This window comes from Heteronotia binoei, chromosome 9 (assembly GCF_032191835.1).
Source record: "Heteronotia binoei isolate CCM8104 ecotype False Entrance Well chromosome 9, APGP_CSIRO_Hbin_v1, whole genome shotgun sequence".
Lineage (NCBI taxonomy): Eukaryota > Metazoa > Chordata > Lepidosauria > Squamata > Gekkonidae > Heteronotia > Heteronotia binoei.
The window spans coordinates 78939683-78956620 of record NC_083231.1 but is presented as its reverse complement, the minus strand read 5'-3'; the positions used below and the strand labels follow the sequence as shown (position 1 = coordinate 78956620).

General features: G+C 38.7%; 1 protein-coding gene across 6 annotated transcripts in view; it reads left to right on the top strand.

The window, feature by feature from the left end:
- Positions 1-16938, top strand: part of BLTP1 (bridge-like lipid transfer protein family member 1) — a 196051-nt gene that overhangs the window by 75387 nt on the left and 103726 nt on the right. For all 6 annotated transcript variants that reach the window (XM_060246834.1, XM_060246833.1, XM_060246831.1 and 3 more), the window contains exons 30-41: positions 922-992; positions 4007-4180; positions 5180-5300; positions 7076-7219; positions 7416-7543; positions 10158-10360; positions 10973-11170; positions 11262-11473; positions 11759-11910; positions 12898-13048; positions 13726-13878; positions 15020-15260. In XM_060246834.1, coding sequence (XP_060102817.1) covers positions 922-992; positions 4007-4180; positions 5180-5300; positions 7076-7219; positions 7416-7543; positions 10158-10360; positions 10973-11170; positions 11262-11473; positions 11759-11910; positions 12898-13048; positions 13726-13878; positions 15020-15260 — 1948 coding nt within the window. The remainder of the gene's footprint in view (positions 1-921; positions 993-4006; positions 4181-5179; positions 5301-7075; positions 7220-7415; positions 7544-10157; positions 10361-10972; positions 11171-11261; positions 11474-11758; positions 11911-12897; positions 13049-13725; positions 13879-15019; positions 15261-16938) is intronic.

The window sequence follows — 16938 nt, the reverse complement described above, 5'->3', positions numbered from 1 at the left end:
TTTGATCAGTGCAAAGGCTGATCTCTCTGTAAGGGCAGATAGGCCATCAATACTGATCCCTATTGAATTAATTTTATCTTCTATGTGGTTTAACAACATAGAAGACTGAGACTATCGTTATTAATCTTAAACAGTAGATGTAATCAAAATTTAATAGTATTGATCCATGCTCCAGGAGTCTTTGATTAATATCTAGGCAAATGGCCACATATGGCGCACACATGGGAAGGCCCAATATTTTCCGTAGAAAGTTAAATTGTATTCTTTCCAACTCCTTATTAAAAGCTGTAATCCAAATTGGCACTCCATACCACAATCCTGCTCTGATTTTATGATTAAATACTCTAATGGCCGCAGGTACATATTGGTTACCTTTGGTAAAATAGAAATGGATGAACTCAAGTACATTACAATTCACAGATTTTATAGTTTCCTTCCTAAGAGAAATCCATCCAGTTCTATGGTGGAAATGGATTTCTAGGTATCTAAAACATTTAACTTGTTTGATCCAGTTACCTCTTATATTCCATTTTGGGGGTTTCCATACTTTTCCAAAAAACATGATTTTCAATTTCTCAAAATTCAAGGTCAATTTGTTTAGTTTGCAGTAATCATAAAAGCATGATAATAGTCATTTTATTCCAGTTTGCGAAAGAGAAAGTAGCACTGCATCATCTGCATATAAAAGCAGTTAGACACTAGTTTTTCAGTATCTAAATCTATATTTATTTTGTCCATATTGTCCAATTTGGAAGCCGTATTTCTTCAACAATGTAAAATAAATATCTTCCATGTAAGCCAAATGTACATATATAGGCATGTTTATTGAGCAGGAGAAAGTATAAATAGATGTCTTACTTTAAAGACACATGTGGTATAGATAAGTTCTAGAATAGTGACAAGGTTTTGTGTGTGTTCTAGATTGTTAAACAGGGCCTCACAGCTAATGCCCTACTGGACCGAGGTATGCAGTTTACAGGATCAACATCAAAGTGAGTAACAAGTTGCAATATGTTTGCAGTATTCTAAGACCAATATCTCCCCTTCACACGCACTCTCTGTGTTTATGGTAATTCTTTCCACATAGCATTATTATGCTCTGCAAAAAGGTACATGTAAGCAATATTGCTATATGGTTGCAGCCATATTCTTCTTTCTTTCCCTTGATCGTTATCTTTCCTCTGACTGAATGGACTTCATATATGCCCATTTGCAGCATGGAATTATACCAACTGAAAGCGTGAAGCATGTATGAAGGGAAGTTAAAACTAAGGTGATGGTCTGTGTTTGCTTTCTTTGAGATTTTCTCACTTATTTTTGGCATGTTGAAGAAAATCTATTAATGATCATCATGTTACTCTTTTTTGGGAGAGTTTGAAAATTAAATCTCTGTAGTAGTTTTAAGATATTTCATAGCCTGTATTTCCATAGGCTAAAACATATTTTAATTACAATATAAAATGTATGGCACAGAGTGAAACTTTAAAACCATTGTGGTGTAGTGATCAGACTGGGATATGGGAAAATCAGATTCAAAACCCTATGCCATGAAAGCTCATTGGGTGGCCTTGGGCCAGTCACGCCTTTTCTGCCTAACTTTCCTCTCAGGGCGATGGTTGTGAGAATAGTGGGGCACATATTTATGTATGTGAGGCAGAACATTTTAAGTGGAAAATGTAGCTGTAGAAAAAATTCACTGTATGCCACCCAGAGCTCTTTGTGGGAAGGGTGGGATAACAATATAATAAAATTTGAATTGTTAAGTATTGTAAAACTTGCTCTGATAGTTGATGCTCTTCAGCTAAATAGTTTGGGACATTTATGCCCCACCTTTCTACATAGTTAAGTAGCAAAGTGCATCAGGTATGTTACAAGGAATAAAATGTTACAATGTAAGTATTTAAAATCTATGTCAATGAAACTGGATAAAAGCAAGACAATAAATACACGTGAAATCTAGCCAGCTTCAGTAAAGAAGTAAAACATCACTGGAGGAAAACACTAAAGCTTAATAAGCAGCAGGCTTTGTATTTGAGTTGGTGACGTGCAGTGAGCTTAAATTGATTTTCAGGGGCTTAATAAAGCTATACTGGAGACATTCTATCATTTATCTGTCACATGAAAACCTTTTACAGTTTTGATGAAGTGGTATAAGATCATGTATATGTGACTACCTTATATGCTACTTGCCTTCCAATAGTTTGTTTTTGTTAAGACTCTAAAACCATGAATAGTTTATTTGTGACAAATGATTCAAGACAAGCTGTTTCTCATATTAAACTGAAATGGATTTTGTACCAGAGCTGTTGATCAGCTTTCATGCATTAGCATTTGCAGTTTAATTTCCATAAAATAGACATTCTTGTAATGCTTTCTATTAGCATACTGCAGTTCATACTGTTTAATGCTGACACTGCTGAGATTGCTGCTTAAATTTCTTTGATGCATAGTTTTTGCAAGTTAAATAATTATCATTTTGGAGGATCAAAAGTGTATCATTTATCATATGTGAAAAGGTCTTTGTGGTGGACAGAAGACTGTCTCATCCCTGAAGGGGAAACACAGCAGGAGTTCAGTTCTGCTGCTGGGAGAGAGCGGTGAGAGCTTAGGCCTGGTTGAGGAAAAGAGCAGACAGAACAGACAGAGTGAAGAGTAGCTCTGCTTGGTAGTTTGGCAGAGTGGTTTGGCTCTACTTCTGACAATGAACAGAATACCCAGTAGTTAGGCCTGTCTCTGGCAGTTCAGACTTTGTGCCATTTAGTCTTGGGAAAGGACAGGCTGGTGTGGGTGGAATTCTTTATGTGTGGAATACAACCTAATGACTATCGGTAAAAGCCTATTTAAACTGGAAAGCATTAAAGAAAATAGAAACTACTCTCTAAAGTAATGTGCCTCAACCAAATTTCTTATTTCTCTATCAGGAGACCTGTGCTGCTGATTTGTTCCTTGAACCCTACTTGAAAAGAAATAAATCTTTGTTGTTAATATACAATTCTTGCCTCAGTAACCTCAATTTTCTACTTGTGCACCACAAAACTTACCTTATAGCAGCAAACCCAAAGCCTAGATACTTGCTACCTTGAGAACACCTGGTGACTGAGGGAAAGATTTACCATTTAAAATAAACCTGGTTACCCCAAAATCATAAGAGGCTATAGGGTCCCCTCTGTTGATAGAAATGGCCTGTCACAGTGTTCTCCTAGGAATGTATAGTAATATTACTGTAGTTGTGTTCTCCTTTATAATTCACTACATTAATCACAATGGAATGAGACTCCTGGAAAATATGAAAGGGGACAAAAAGACATCTGCTTTATCTATACTGTACTAGTCTTCTGAGAATAGATTCAGGTGGGTAGTTGTGTTGATCTGAAGCAACAGGACACAGTTTGAGTCCAGTGGCACCTTTATGACCAACTTAGTTCAATTTTGGGTATAAACTTTAGTGCACATGTTTCTGATGAAGTGTGCATGCACATGAAAGCTTATACCTAGAATTAAACTTTGTTGACCTTAAAGGTGCCATTGGACTCAAAACTTGGTTCTAGTTTTCTTAGAGTAACAGTTTGTTTCTAGTGTTTTCTATCCAGCTATAGCAGTTCCATGTTTACTGTTCTCAGTTGCCAGGACAAGATGTTTTTATCTGTTTAATGATAACTAAAATTACTGAAAGAAAATTCATTTGAGACTAATATAGGCCAGGAACAGGAGAAAAAACCCTAGCAAGTGAATGATCTACTTCACATAGCTTGAGCAATTCTTATCTGCAATTGCATTGACCTTGCGTGAACGTCTGCCGCTCTTCAAATTAGGGAACTTATTAAACTCTTGCACCTTCTGTGCTTAGCACCAAGAGGGAGTTGCATCTTGAAAAGTTGTTTGTCCACCTAACCAAGTATACACTTGCAATAAATTCCACTGGTGACTATCATGCAGCACTTGAAAATCATTTTGTAGCATTTCTTCTTGGAGAAGTGACAGCTTGGTTCTGGTTTTGTTTATTAAGCACACCATACACACCCTTGGAAAAGAAAATCCTTGAAAATACAGATGATGAAACAATAACAGAAGAATGGACTCTGGATCACCCAGTTTCTCAGACCAGAACAACAGCGATTGTGGAAATAAAAGGAACTGTAGATGTTGTTCTCAGTCCACTTGTGGCAGAAGTTCTGGACAGGTATTGCATTAAAAAAAATCCAGCAGCCTTGAATCTAGTGGCTTGAACAAATTGCCTGTTTTACAAATTAAGTAGCTATTAAGATTTTGTTCAGCTGCAACAGCATGTCTTAGTACTGTGCTTATGGATCAAAACACTAAGGGCATTGTTCCTCAGCAATTACATGGAAACATGCAACTAAGCTTTGCAAGGTTTGCATATGTCAAATGTTGGCTGAGAAAACTCTTGGCAGGAATAGGAAAGATAGTGAACATACTTCGTATACTCTTTCATGGGATTAGAAGCATCTTTTCTGTTTTTACAGCAATAATGGCAAAGTCTATGAATTTTTATTTATTTAATTTTTAGAAAGACTCCTTTTTGTCCCACTGGGGGAATTCTTAGCAACTTACAGTCTGCATGTGTATGTGTGTATGTACATTTAAGCATCAAAGGTTCTCATAAATTTTGTAGTTTGGGTTCTGCCTGTAATTTCTTATGCTGGGAATACCTGGAGAAGGGCCTTTGAAGGTGACTTTAACTGACAGGGAAGCTCATTTGGGAGAAACCTGCCTTTCAGATACTCTGGACTGTTTCATGTGTTAAAAGGCAGTACAAGCACTTCAAATTTTTTTTTTGGGGGGGGGGGGGAATGGAGAACCAGTGAAGATTTTTGACCACTAGAGTTTGCATATGGTGAGTTGTTATGTTAACTTAGTCACAGCATTCTAGATCTGTTGAAGTTTCCAAAGACTTTTCACAAACAGCTTCAAGTTTAGTATGCTTTGAATCCCATAGAACATTTCTACTAAAGAAAGGGACATCCATCAGTGGAATGGAGCTTTCTTACCACTGTGTCCCCAAGGGGTGACATGAGGGGGCGGAATTAAGAGATCTGCAGCTAGAGACGAGTATTGACGAAAATTCACCTTTCTGTGGCATTCAATCCTATCCAGTCTTAACGTTTAGTATAGGTATGTGGCCTTTAAGTAAACTGTGTTGAATTCATTTCCATTGCAGGTATATAGAGGCAATGGTTCACTGTGCTAGCACATGCCATCCAGCAGCTATTGTGGATGATCTGCATTTCAAGGTCCTCAGAGAAGCTGTGCAAAACAGGAAAACAACTTTCTCAGAAAATGTATGTGTATTACGTGGCTAAGCATTTTTGTTTAGCATTCCCCACCACACTTTTGCTTGTGTGAAGTGTCCAAAGAATCACAATAATGACAAAGCCATTTCCCAGAGAAACTCATTGTAATAGGGATAGGAGTGTCTTACTTCAGGAAGTGCAGATTAAAAATATTAATGGCATTAATGTGTGATCCCTTTAACAAAAGTGATAGGTCTGTGCCCATTTTTCCCTGTGGTACATCGGTCTTTTGAATTGTATTCTTTTTCTTTGTTTAAGCAGTAAGTAATTTTCAGAGCTCTGTGAGTGAACTTAGTTAATTTCATTTCTGCCATCAGAAACAGGGAAGTGAAATCAATATGCACAATCAAGATACAGAGGATATGTGAAATTTATTAAGAGAGGTTTTTTATATTCACACATCACTACTGAAATGTCAAGCAGTGGCACAGGCACTGTGGTGAACAGAGTTTTCTCTCCCAAGCAGCACTGAATAGGAAAGAAGTTCCTGTTGAGTTTCCTTTCACTTAAGTTTTGGTAAAATCAGCAGGGCTTTTCCCTAACTTGACTTTCACCTGTGCCTTAAGTATCCTGGCAGACTTACCTTTTCTTCAGTGTACAGGGTAAAGTGTGGCTGAAACAGAGGGCAGTTGGCAGAAGAAAGTTGGTTTCCTTAGAACAGTGGGGGAAGGCAGAGAAGGAGAAAGGGGTGTTTCAAAGAAGGTGGTTCAGCTGCTTTTCCTTGTACCTCATTGGCGGCGGGGGGGGGGGTGTAGTTGTTGTTTGTTTTAAAGTTCAGCTTTCATTTTCTAGATTTCCTGGAATTTATTGTTTTTAAAGCCAAATTCTAGTGCTGAATAAATATTCTTGGCTAGTTCCAAAATTGTGCAATCTTGGTCTTTGGGATAAATCCTCTTTATCACAGCTAGGGTGGCCTTGCACGCAACTCCAAGAACAGCTCCTTTAGGCTGCCAAAATTAGCCATGTCTGGTTATCAGTCAGCAGGGGGCTCAGAAGAGCTCATAGCCAACCTTGGTGTTGCTGTTCAAAATTCCAGGTGTTCTCCCTTCTTTTTCCATCCCTGTCCTAGCAATATTTATGGACTGAGATTAGGAGGGAGACCTTTTCCTGAATCTGGGAGTGGCACAAATGTAAAAGTCTTTCCCTAGCCCTCTTCCAGCCTAGTATTGCATCCACTCCAAAAGATAAACTTTTGCACACTCCTCCTGATTTAGGAATGGGGCAGGCCCTCCCTCACCCCATCGTCTGCAGTCCAAGAGCAAATGTTATCTAAAAGCTAAGTCTTTGCCTCAGATATCTCTGGTAAGTTTGTGGCTGAAGCTCTGAATCTGATACTGGTATCAAGCAGAGGCTATGCATTGGATCATTGCAATTTATTTACAATTTAAAATGTGATTAAATGTAGAATTCACTGTCAGAGGATGTAGTGATGGCCAAAGTAATACAACTTTAAAAGGAAATTAGATTAATAGAGAAGATAAGTCTGAGGAGAACATCCACATTTAGAGGCTCTAAACCACTGAATCCCAGATCCAGGAGACAACATCAGGGGAAGCTCTCAGCCTCCATGACTTGTTGTTGGCCCTCCAGAGGAACTGTTTGGCCACTCTGTGAGACAGGATGTTGGACTTGATGGGCCATTTGACTGATCAAGGAGGGTTTTCCTTATTTTTGAAAGTGTATGAATAAAATATGTGATCACTAAATACAGCATTTGAACATAGGTTGAACACTGATATCATTTTCCCCTTGCTTTTTTAAAGTTATCCTCCAAACAGGATGTTAGAGGTTCAAAAATAGAGACCCCTGCCACGGGAACTACTCAAGTGAAAACACAGACAAATCTCTCTCTCAAGCAAGATAATGTGACCATTAAAGGACTTCAGGCCAATGTTACGCTCCCCAAGGTAATGACCAGTTGAGTGAATAGCCTTGCGTAATAGAAGATTCCAGGCTTTATCTTTTAGAAACATGTGGTTATATGAATTTATTGGATTTTTTAAAATAAGTTTAATGAGAAATTTGGGATTCTATAGAATGGAATGAAAGTCTTGTTTTTATGTAATTACTTAATTCTTAAAATCTTTGTGCCACTTGTCATAGGTGAATTTGTGTTTACTACAAGCATCAGTGGAAGAATCATCAGGCAGTGCTACAGGAAAGAGTGTCACCCATGTTTCCTTAGTGGCTTTGTGCTTTGATAGGATTGCTACACGTGTTCGTATGAACAGGTAAAGCAGCACCTTCTCTTAATACTGTTAGACTAAATAGCAAAGATTAATGAAGTTCTTATGAAACTTTTCATTGATAGCAGCTTTCTGAATCAGAAGTTAAGGTTTGAGGGGAGATAGAAAAAAGGAAATAATTGGTAAAATGAAATCGACTCAGATAACTTAAGAATGTAAGATCCCTGCTGCATCAGACTAGTGGTCCATCTAGTCCAGCACTCTGTTCCTCATTGTGGCAAAACAGTTGCCCTGGAGGGCACAGAGACCAAGGCCTTCCCTTGATGTTGACTCCTAGTACTAGCATTCAGAGTTTTGCAGCAATCGGGCCCAGCTTCTATGGATCTGTCCAATCTCCTTTTAAAGTTGTTTTTGCTTGTGGCCATCACTATGTCCACTAGCAGTGAATTCCGCAATGTAATTACTCACTGAGTGAAGAGGTACCTCTTTTTGTCCATCTTGAATCTCTTGGCCATCAACTTATTAAATTTCCTGACTTCTAGTCCACCACATGCATGATTTTTAAAGCCTCTATCATGTTTCCCCATAATTGCCTTTCTTAAAAGCTGTAAAATACCATATTCCATAGCCTTTCATTATATCTTCAGTGCCCTCCTCTGCACTTTGTCCAGATCTACTGTATCATTTTGAAGATATGATAACTAGAACTGTACTAGTAATCAACTGTGCTAGGAAGTCCTGGCAGAGAGGTAAGACTTTATCCACAAAATAAGTTGCAAATGCCTTACAGCCAATTTCCAATTCCCTACCAGTACTGCAGTCCGAGCTTTCTGCTCATCACCTGAGTTTGATCCCGGTGGAAGCTGGGGTCAGGTAGCTGGCTCAAGGTTGACTCAGCCTTCCATCCTTCTGAGGTCTGTAAAATGAGTACCCAGCTTGCTGGGGGGAAAGTGTAGATGACTGGGGAAGGGAATGGCAAACCACCCAGTAAAAAGTCTGCCGTGAAAACATCATGATGCAACATCACCCCAGAGTTGGAAACGACTGTTGCTTGCACAGGGGACTGTCTTTACTTCTTTACCATTTTGTTTGCCTTGTGGCAGTGAAGTAAGTGATCGAACAATTCTAAACAATTGGGCCGGGCACGACTTTGCAGATGCAATCGAGGCCACATAGAATTGTCTCTTGGTGGGCTTCACTGCCATTTCATAGATCTTCATAAATGTTCTATAAGATATTCTTGTTACTCCATCATGAGTACGCCACCACACTCACTCTAGTCATCTCAGCTCTTGTTTCATCCTCTGCAGCTCTGAGGTATACCATGGGGCTGCTTTGGCACAAGGGTGGAGAGGGCGCCAGTGGACGATCTCATAGATCAGGGGTGGCCAACGGTAGCTCTCCAGATGTTTTTTGCCTACAACTCTCGTCAGACCCAGCCATTGGCCGTGATGGGAGTTGTAGGCAAAAAACATCTGGAGAACTACTGTTGGCCACCCCTGTCATAGATGTCTTTGAAGAACTGGGAATATCAGTCTTCCACCAGCTCATCTAGCAAGCCACCAGGGGGCATTGGATCCCACAGAGTGTCCTGGAGCTGCTCAGGGTTCATTTGGCTCCACAGTTGAACAAAAATACGCTCACCGCCTAAACAGAGAGGGTTTGGTGTGCATAGCTGGACATTCAGGGTGAAGTGGTCTGACTATGGGACTGCATTTGCAGTCACCAGATCCTCATTTATCCCCATCCCAAAAATAGTCCAGCATGTGGCCTGCTTGATGTGTGGGAGTCGATACAAACTGGGAGAGTCCTAGAGCCTCCGTGGTCAACACTAGGTCCTTAGCCTGAGAATTTCAGCATAACCATCAATCTATTCATAATGAACTATCTGTTCTCGGATACATATATGTACACAACATAATGTTCAGTTTTTCAGCAGTTCTAAATCCCAGGGCTGAATAAATAAATGTTAATGATTCAGCACTTTCTAAGCAGTAGAATTCTATTTTTGTAATACTGCTTCATGAGAAGTCCAGATAATTGTATCAAGAGTAAAGTAGATCAATACATCCAAAGAGATTGCTTCAACCTTGTAAATACTAGTAATATAATCCAAGTATGTTAGCTTCCTTTGTGAATGTCAAAACTCAATTTTGCAGTCAGTTGCTATTTGAAGGAAAGAAGATGACTAGCAGCTTTTACAAGTTTTAAGGGAAAGAAAAAATACAGGACAGTTTTTCAGCTCACATGTCGTAGAACCGAAAGGAAAGAAGCACTATAGCTAACATTCCAATTCATTTACCATTTCAAGGTGCCTCCACCTTTGAAGATATCTGCTGTAAGAGATGTAATAGAGAGCTTCCCCCCACCATGTACTTCTCCAAGTGTGACTACCAGAAGCACTTGGTGCGATCATTAAGGCACTTCCTCAGCTGTGCAGGCAGGTTTGGGGCTGCCAGAAATTTGGCTTCCTCTCATCTCTGCTTTTACCCTCTTTGCTCTGGTATAGAGTAAGTGTTCTCAGCCTCACTGGAGAATTGATGGGAAACACTGGCTGATGGAGTGAGTACATCCACTGACCTGTCCCCACCATTATAGATAGTTTGTTGAATGCACAAAATTTGTGTGTACGTCTTACAAATTTTTCTTTTTCTTTAAGAGGTGTGATTGAGGAGTCTACAAACTGTGCAGAAACTAGGAGAAGTTCTGTAACTTTTGATAAGTATGTTCATACCAGTAAAATGCAGCCTCAGTCCTCTGGTTCCCTGAGATCCAATGCTGGAGCAGAGAAAGGGAAAGAAATCGCAGCTAAGCTTAACATTCACCGCATTCATGGGCAGCTCAGAGGCCTTGATACAACAGGTAATCTTCTTTGTAATCCCAACTTGGAAAAGTTCTTTTTGAAACCCTTAGTCCTATACTAGAATTGAACTATATATTATACTACCTGCTCTACAATGGAGGGTGCCTGCTGTGATTTAACTGTATGGGATTTCCTAATGTGAAGGCATAATCAGTTTCCTCTGTGTGCAGGAGATTTTCATAATTCCCCACAGCTCAAGACCTTGGGCACAGTTTAGATATATTTTTAATAGGAAAAGTGGCCAGGTTCCCAGTTTTACCCAGTCATCATGATGGGCTGAATTGCAGAAGATTTTAAGTGTGGAACAGTATAGGATGGAGGAAAATGAGGGAGGCCATACACATTTGATTATATTTGCCAGTGTACATCAATATTGGCCTGGAAGGAAAAATGACAATATCAGACTATAGAATAATTGAAACCAGATAAGGTTGCAGGGGACACTTTCCTGCCATTTGATGTGTAGATGATATGACCGTTTTTGGTATATATGGCTCAGATCTATAGCAAACCTCTCACTATTGGAAGCAAATTTTTACTTACATAGTATTGCAGTTCTATTTTCAGTAACCACCCAGTAACATGTTTCATTCTTTTTTTTTCCCCTGCAGATATTGGGACTTGTGCAATAACAGCTATTCCTTTCGAAAAATCAAAAGTTCTTTTCACCTTGGAAGAACTGGATGACTTCAGTTTTGTAGATGAAACTGATCACCAAGGAATTCCAGATGTAACAAGGATAGGTCCCAGTCAAGAGAAATGGGGCTGGATAATGTTTGAATGTGGAATTGAAAATCTAACAATAAAAGGTAGAAAGAACAACAACACAAATTATTTTGATTGCACACATCATAAGTTCAGGAAACAAGCTATCTTCCCTCTAATTTTTTACTCTTACAGGGGGCAGACAATCAGGTGCTGTTTTATACAGCACATTTGGAAATCTAGGTAAATCTACAGCCACAGAGAGGGGTGGACTTCTTGCATCCAACAATTCTTCAGATTCTCCAACTGGGAGTGGTTACAATACTGATGTGTCTGAGGAAAATCTTCCTTGTGATCAAACAAGTGCTGCTTCAGATATTCATGTAAATTCTGTTTCAGATGAACAGGTAAAACATGTTTTGAAAAGTTTAGCTACAATTTTTTGATGACAACATAAGAACAGACTTTTCTGATGTGCTAAAATAAATTTCTTTTACATTTGGTTGCTTACATTGATGTATCCTGCTTTGGGAAATTTACAGTCCCATGTGTGCTTCCACTTGTTAAAAGGTTAATGACTTTATTTTTGCAGAGGAATCAGTGCACTAATTTGTAGAGATGTCCGTCTTTGTGTCTGTCTATGTAGTGACTTTTTTATACCATTCATTCTTAACTCCATCCTTTTTGTATAGGATGAAGGAGTTGAATCAGATGACCTGAAAAAAGACCATCCATTGAGACCTCCCCCACCCGATTCAAGTAGCATGAAGCTGACAATCAAAGAAATTTGGTTCAGTTTTGCTGCTCCCACAAATGTGCGCTCTCCTGCCCATGTATTTTCAAGGTACCATGTATTTAGCTGAAGTAATTAATTGCTTCTTATGTACAATAATGGTTAAGTGCCCGTAATAAAAGCCAGTGTGGTGTAGTGGTCAGTATCAGACTTGGGAGACACCTATGTTTGAATCCCTGTTCTGCCACAGAAGCTTGCTGAGTGACCTTGGGTCAGTCACACGCACTCAGCCTAACCTACCTATCTAGGTTGTTGCGTAAGGATGCAATGGAGGAAAGAAGAATGATGTAAGTAGCTTTGGGTACCCATTGGGGAGAAAGTATAAGTGAAATAAATAAATAATAGACATCATTACAAAAGTATTAACTGTGACTCTGTTGCACTCTTGACTTTAGTTATATATTTTGCTTTTAGTGAATGATCACAAAACATCAAATACACATAATTCTGTTTAGTATATTATAAGGCAGCTTTTCTGAGGACTCTCTAGAAAGGAATGAAAGTACATTTTAATGTTGTGTTTCTAGTTGAAGAACGAGATGTTGATTGCTGTTGCATCTTTTGTATATTTTTAGTAATATAAATTTGCGGAGCATACATTACTGAACAGTGTGAGGTTGGAGAACCTCCAGAGTTCTGTAGCTTTTGAATATCTTAGGTTTCTGGCTGAGACATTTCAATCCAATATGGAGACAAGTATAATATTCAACAATTTGGTCATAGCACGTTTCTATATAATAGTTACCCCAGGGCATAATTATTTAAATTTTGTATGGCTCACTAGCATTATTTTATTGGCTCCTTCTGTTCTTCACAGCTGTTTTGCCAGCTTAAACATACTTATATACCCTTGGACTGAGTTCCTATTGTGTACCAATGAAAGATTAACACTGACAATAGCAGGGTCATTGACATTTACACAGTAATATAAAATAAACCATTCTGGGGTTTTTTTTGTCTAGTAAAAACAGCTGGACTTCTGTAAATCATCTTAAAAGGAATATTTGCTGCATTCATAGCTGATTTTTCTTCCGACAGGCAACTGAACCTTCTAAGCACTGCGACGCCTGCTGTTGGCGCTTGGCTTGTTCCTATTGATCAAGTGAAGTCTTCTTTAAATAAATTGGAAACAGAAGGAACATTACGAGTTTGTGCTGTTATGGGCTGTATAATGACTGAAGCTTTAGAGGTGGGTGAATTGATGGAACATTCCTGAACAGTGATATGTATTGCTTGGATTTAGAAGATATCATTTTCAGGTCTTTCTGAGTTAGCACTTCTAAATACCCTGTATCCATAGTTTACCTAGCTTAATGCTTGGAATATGCAAGATAGTCCCCATGTGTACCTGCCTTAGATACCTAGTAACTAGGTAGGATTGATATGGGTTGGATCCCACAGATCATTCAGTTAATCATGCTAACATCTTTCCACTGTAAAATGTTGTGAAAACATATGTAGATAATTAGTTGTTCGTATCACATTCTCCAGACTAACTCCTGTTTGATCTCTAAGATTATATAAAGTTAGTATATCAGACACTCTAACTAATTTATCTGTTTACTAACCTAGCTAGCTGACTGACAGATAATTTATAGAAATAGTATATTGGAATCTGTTTTCTAAATGGTTTGAGATGAGCATTCATGAGCCTATTTGTAGAAATGACCATTTTTCTAAAAACTTAGTCAGAAAAACAAGTCTCACTGTGCCCAAGTGAGGTGGGCGAAGAGTAAAAAGGACCATTTGGCTCTGAGAATCCCCTCCTCCATTAATTCATGCCTGACAAAAAGTAAATAACCCAGATTATAGATTTGTGTGCTGGGGGACAGGCATTAGTAATTATGAATCTCTTTACATGTTCAGAACAAAAGCGTCCACTTTCCTTTGAGAAGCAAGTACAATAGGCTCACTAAATTAGCCCGCTACCTACAAGAAAATCCTTCATGTTTGCTGTGTAATATCCTACACCACTATCTTCACCAGGCAAACTATTCCATCATTGAGGATGCAACTATGGTAAGTTAGCAATTAATATGAATAATGAATAACATGTTTTGGAGCAATATTGTGTTAATTATTAATGTAATATGCACCGTCAAAAAGATAAGTGGGTTCTAGATCAAATCAAACTTGAACTCTCCTTAGAAGCTAAAAGGATGAAACTGTGACTATCCTACTTTGGTCACATTATGAGAAGGCAAGACTCACTGGAAAAGAGAATTTTTTTTGCTATCGAGTGACAGCTAATTTACGGCCACTAGATGGGGTTTTCAATGCAAGAGACTTTCAAAGATGGTTTGCCTTTGCCTGCCTCTGCCCAGTGATTCTAGACTTCCTTGGTAGTCTCCCATCCAAATACTAACCAGGGCTGACCTTGCCTAGCTTTTGAGATCAAATGAAATTGGGCTAGCCTGGGCTATTCAGGTCAGGGTTGAAAAGACAGTAAAGCTAGGAAAAGTTGAAGGCAGCATGAAAAAAGGAAGAGAGAAATGAGATGGATAGACTTAGTAAAGGCAGCCATGGCCCTCAGTTTGGAAGACCTGAACAAGGCTGCCAATGACAGGGCATGTTGGACATCATTAATTCATTGGATCACCGTAAGTCAGAAGCAATTTGACAACGCTTAATGCAGACACGTTAGTATAGTATTTTTAAATAAATATTTGTAGGGACATCTGTCTGTTAGTGTTTCTTGTGGCAGATCGACTATTTCATCATAATTATATGTATTTTTATAATGCAATAGCTTTCTAAAGTAGAAAGGATTTAAATGCTTTTGTCAAATTTAAGGTAGATGTTAAGCATGAAGTGTTGAAAATCTTATGACAACTTAATTATTGGCTTAACCCAAAAGTAAAATTGTATTCATTTTTAAAAATTATTTATGTAGTATAATCTGTTCTGTTGAATGCATTTCTGAATTACTGCATAATTTTTGAATTAATACTTTGAGGGGGTTTTGTAAGACTCTTCTTTTTTGCAGATTAAACATGTACAAATTGATACAGTTCAGGAATCCCTATGCAGATGGTTTCACTGTTTCCTGCCCCTCCCCTTTTCCCATCTATTTTGTCAAAGTTTTTTTTGGGGGGGGGGATTAAATTATAACAATTAGATTCCAAAGAAAAACTGTCTTTGACATGTTTTTGTCTTCCAGAGCGATGGCCTTCCTGCTCTTGTAACTTTAAAGAAAGGTCTCATTGCCTTAGCTAGACAGTGGATGAAATTCATTGTTGTAACACCAGCCTTCAAAGGGGTGAGTTTACATAGGCCAGCTCAGCCTATGAAAATCCAGTCAACTGTACCCAATGAGCAAGAGGATGGCTTTGGTTTAGACAATGGAGGTGGTCTTCAAAGTGATACAAGTGCTGATGGAGCAGAGTTTGAGTTTGATGCAGGTATCTTTGTATTTCAGCTACGTCTTTTCAAAATAACTTCTTCTGTCCATAAATACCCTGTGTCTATCTTAGATGTTATTTATTACAAAGCCTCTCTCTTAGTTTCGAAAATTTCTGGTAACAAACCTCAGACCTCTGATTCTGTCCTCAAGCTTTTCTTGGTGTCCCAGGAACAGTATTTCAGGGTGCAATTGGATTGCTGAGAAAGTAAAGAGGTGAGGAAGCCCACTGCACTGTCAAATCCCTTCCATCAATGGAGATTTTCACAGGATTCAAGCTTACTAGTATTTTCAGAGAATTTCTGAGATATTCCCCACACTGACAGTGTTGTTGTTCTCTACTGCTGACTATTTTAAAATCTGTAAAAGTTCATTGGTGAGCAACTTCCTTTCCTTGTTGTGTAAGTAGTTATTAAATGAGAAGCAAAATCTTGCTTATTATAAAATTTCTGTTCTCAATGTGCTCCTTTTCTGGAAATGTGTTGTCTTTGTGGGAGACTGGACAGTTCTATAATGTCACTGTCCTCCTAATGCCTCCCTGTCCTCCTAGAAAGATTCTTTTAGAGCAGACACCCTGTCATCCCCCTAGATTACTGATATGCAGTAAATTCTTGAAACAAGAATGAGAGTTGTTCATATTGAAGAGACCTTTAAGAAGTAGATAGCAATATCCCTATGAGGGCCTGTCTGTTTCCCTCACATTTACTCAGGTGTTTAGCTAAGGCCAAAACAATCAGTGTCAGGCAGTAAACTATCTTCTGATCTCTTTTGAGAGGGGCATATGGTAACCTGACTTTCATCTCTGATAGAAGAAGGTAGTTGACACCTCTAAAAGTCCAGCTGTATCTTACATACAATAGGCACAGAAGTAGCTTTTTGAAGCAGCCTGTTTCCAGTTGCCATCTTTGAACTGTAAGAAATCATAATAAATAAAATTTTATTATTATTATTATAATCTGGTGCTTAGAAGACCTCCAGAGAAACGCTTTAATCTGTTCAGAAGTCAGGGCTAATGTTCAAAGACTGTTTGATCACTGTGGAAGGAGAAAAAGCAGGACCATAGCCAGGGTGAGCCATCAGGGACTGGTTTGTCTGAAATGAAACTTTTTCAGTCCCACCTAGTGAGGAAGGTTGGCTACAGTCCTGAGAGGGGAGGTCCCTGTCTTCAGTCAAGAAGTCAAGTACAATTCCGGAAGAGTGAAGTCCACCTCTCACCTTGAGCAGAATATTACTGCTAAGATGGATTTCTTTAGAAAAGTTTACTTAGCTGAACAGTTTGAACCTGCAGTCCTAGATACACTTACTTGAATTAAAGTTTCATTTAAATCAGAAGCCAGTCAGACAGCAAGGACAATGTTTGGGACTTTTAAAACATGATTAGGATTGGCAGGATTGGTCTGTAAACACAAGTGCATTTCTTCTGTTTCATTCCCCCTTGTGTAATCCTTTTTAAAACGTGGTGTCATTGTGTCCACAAAGTGGAGTTTTTGCCATGTTCTGGACTCTACAGTAGTGATATCTAACAATCTGCTACTGTGACTATTCTTGCTTATTAGGGTGAAGGTCAACGGGAAAAAAATAGAAACTTAGGAATTTTCATCTCTGCTCTTGAACATACAATCAACTGCAGATAATGTACTTTGGCAACTAATGCATACTCATCCAGTATTGGCAGCTCT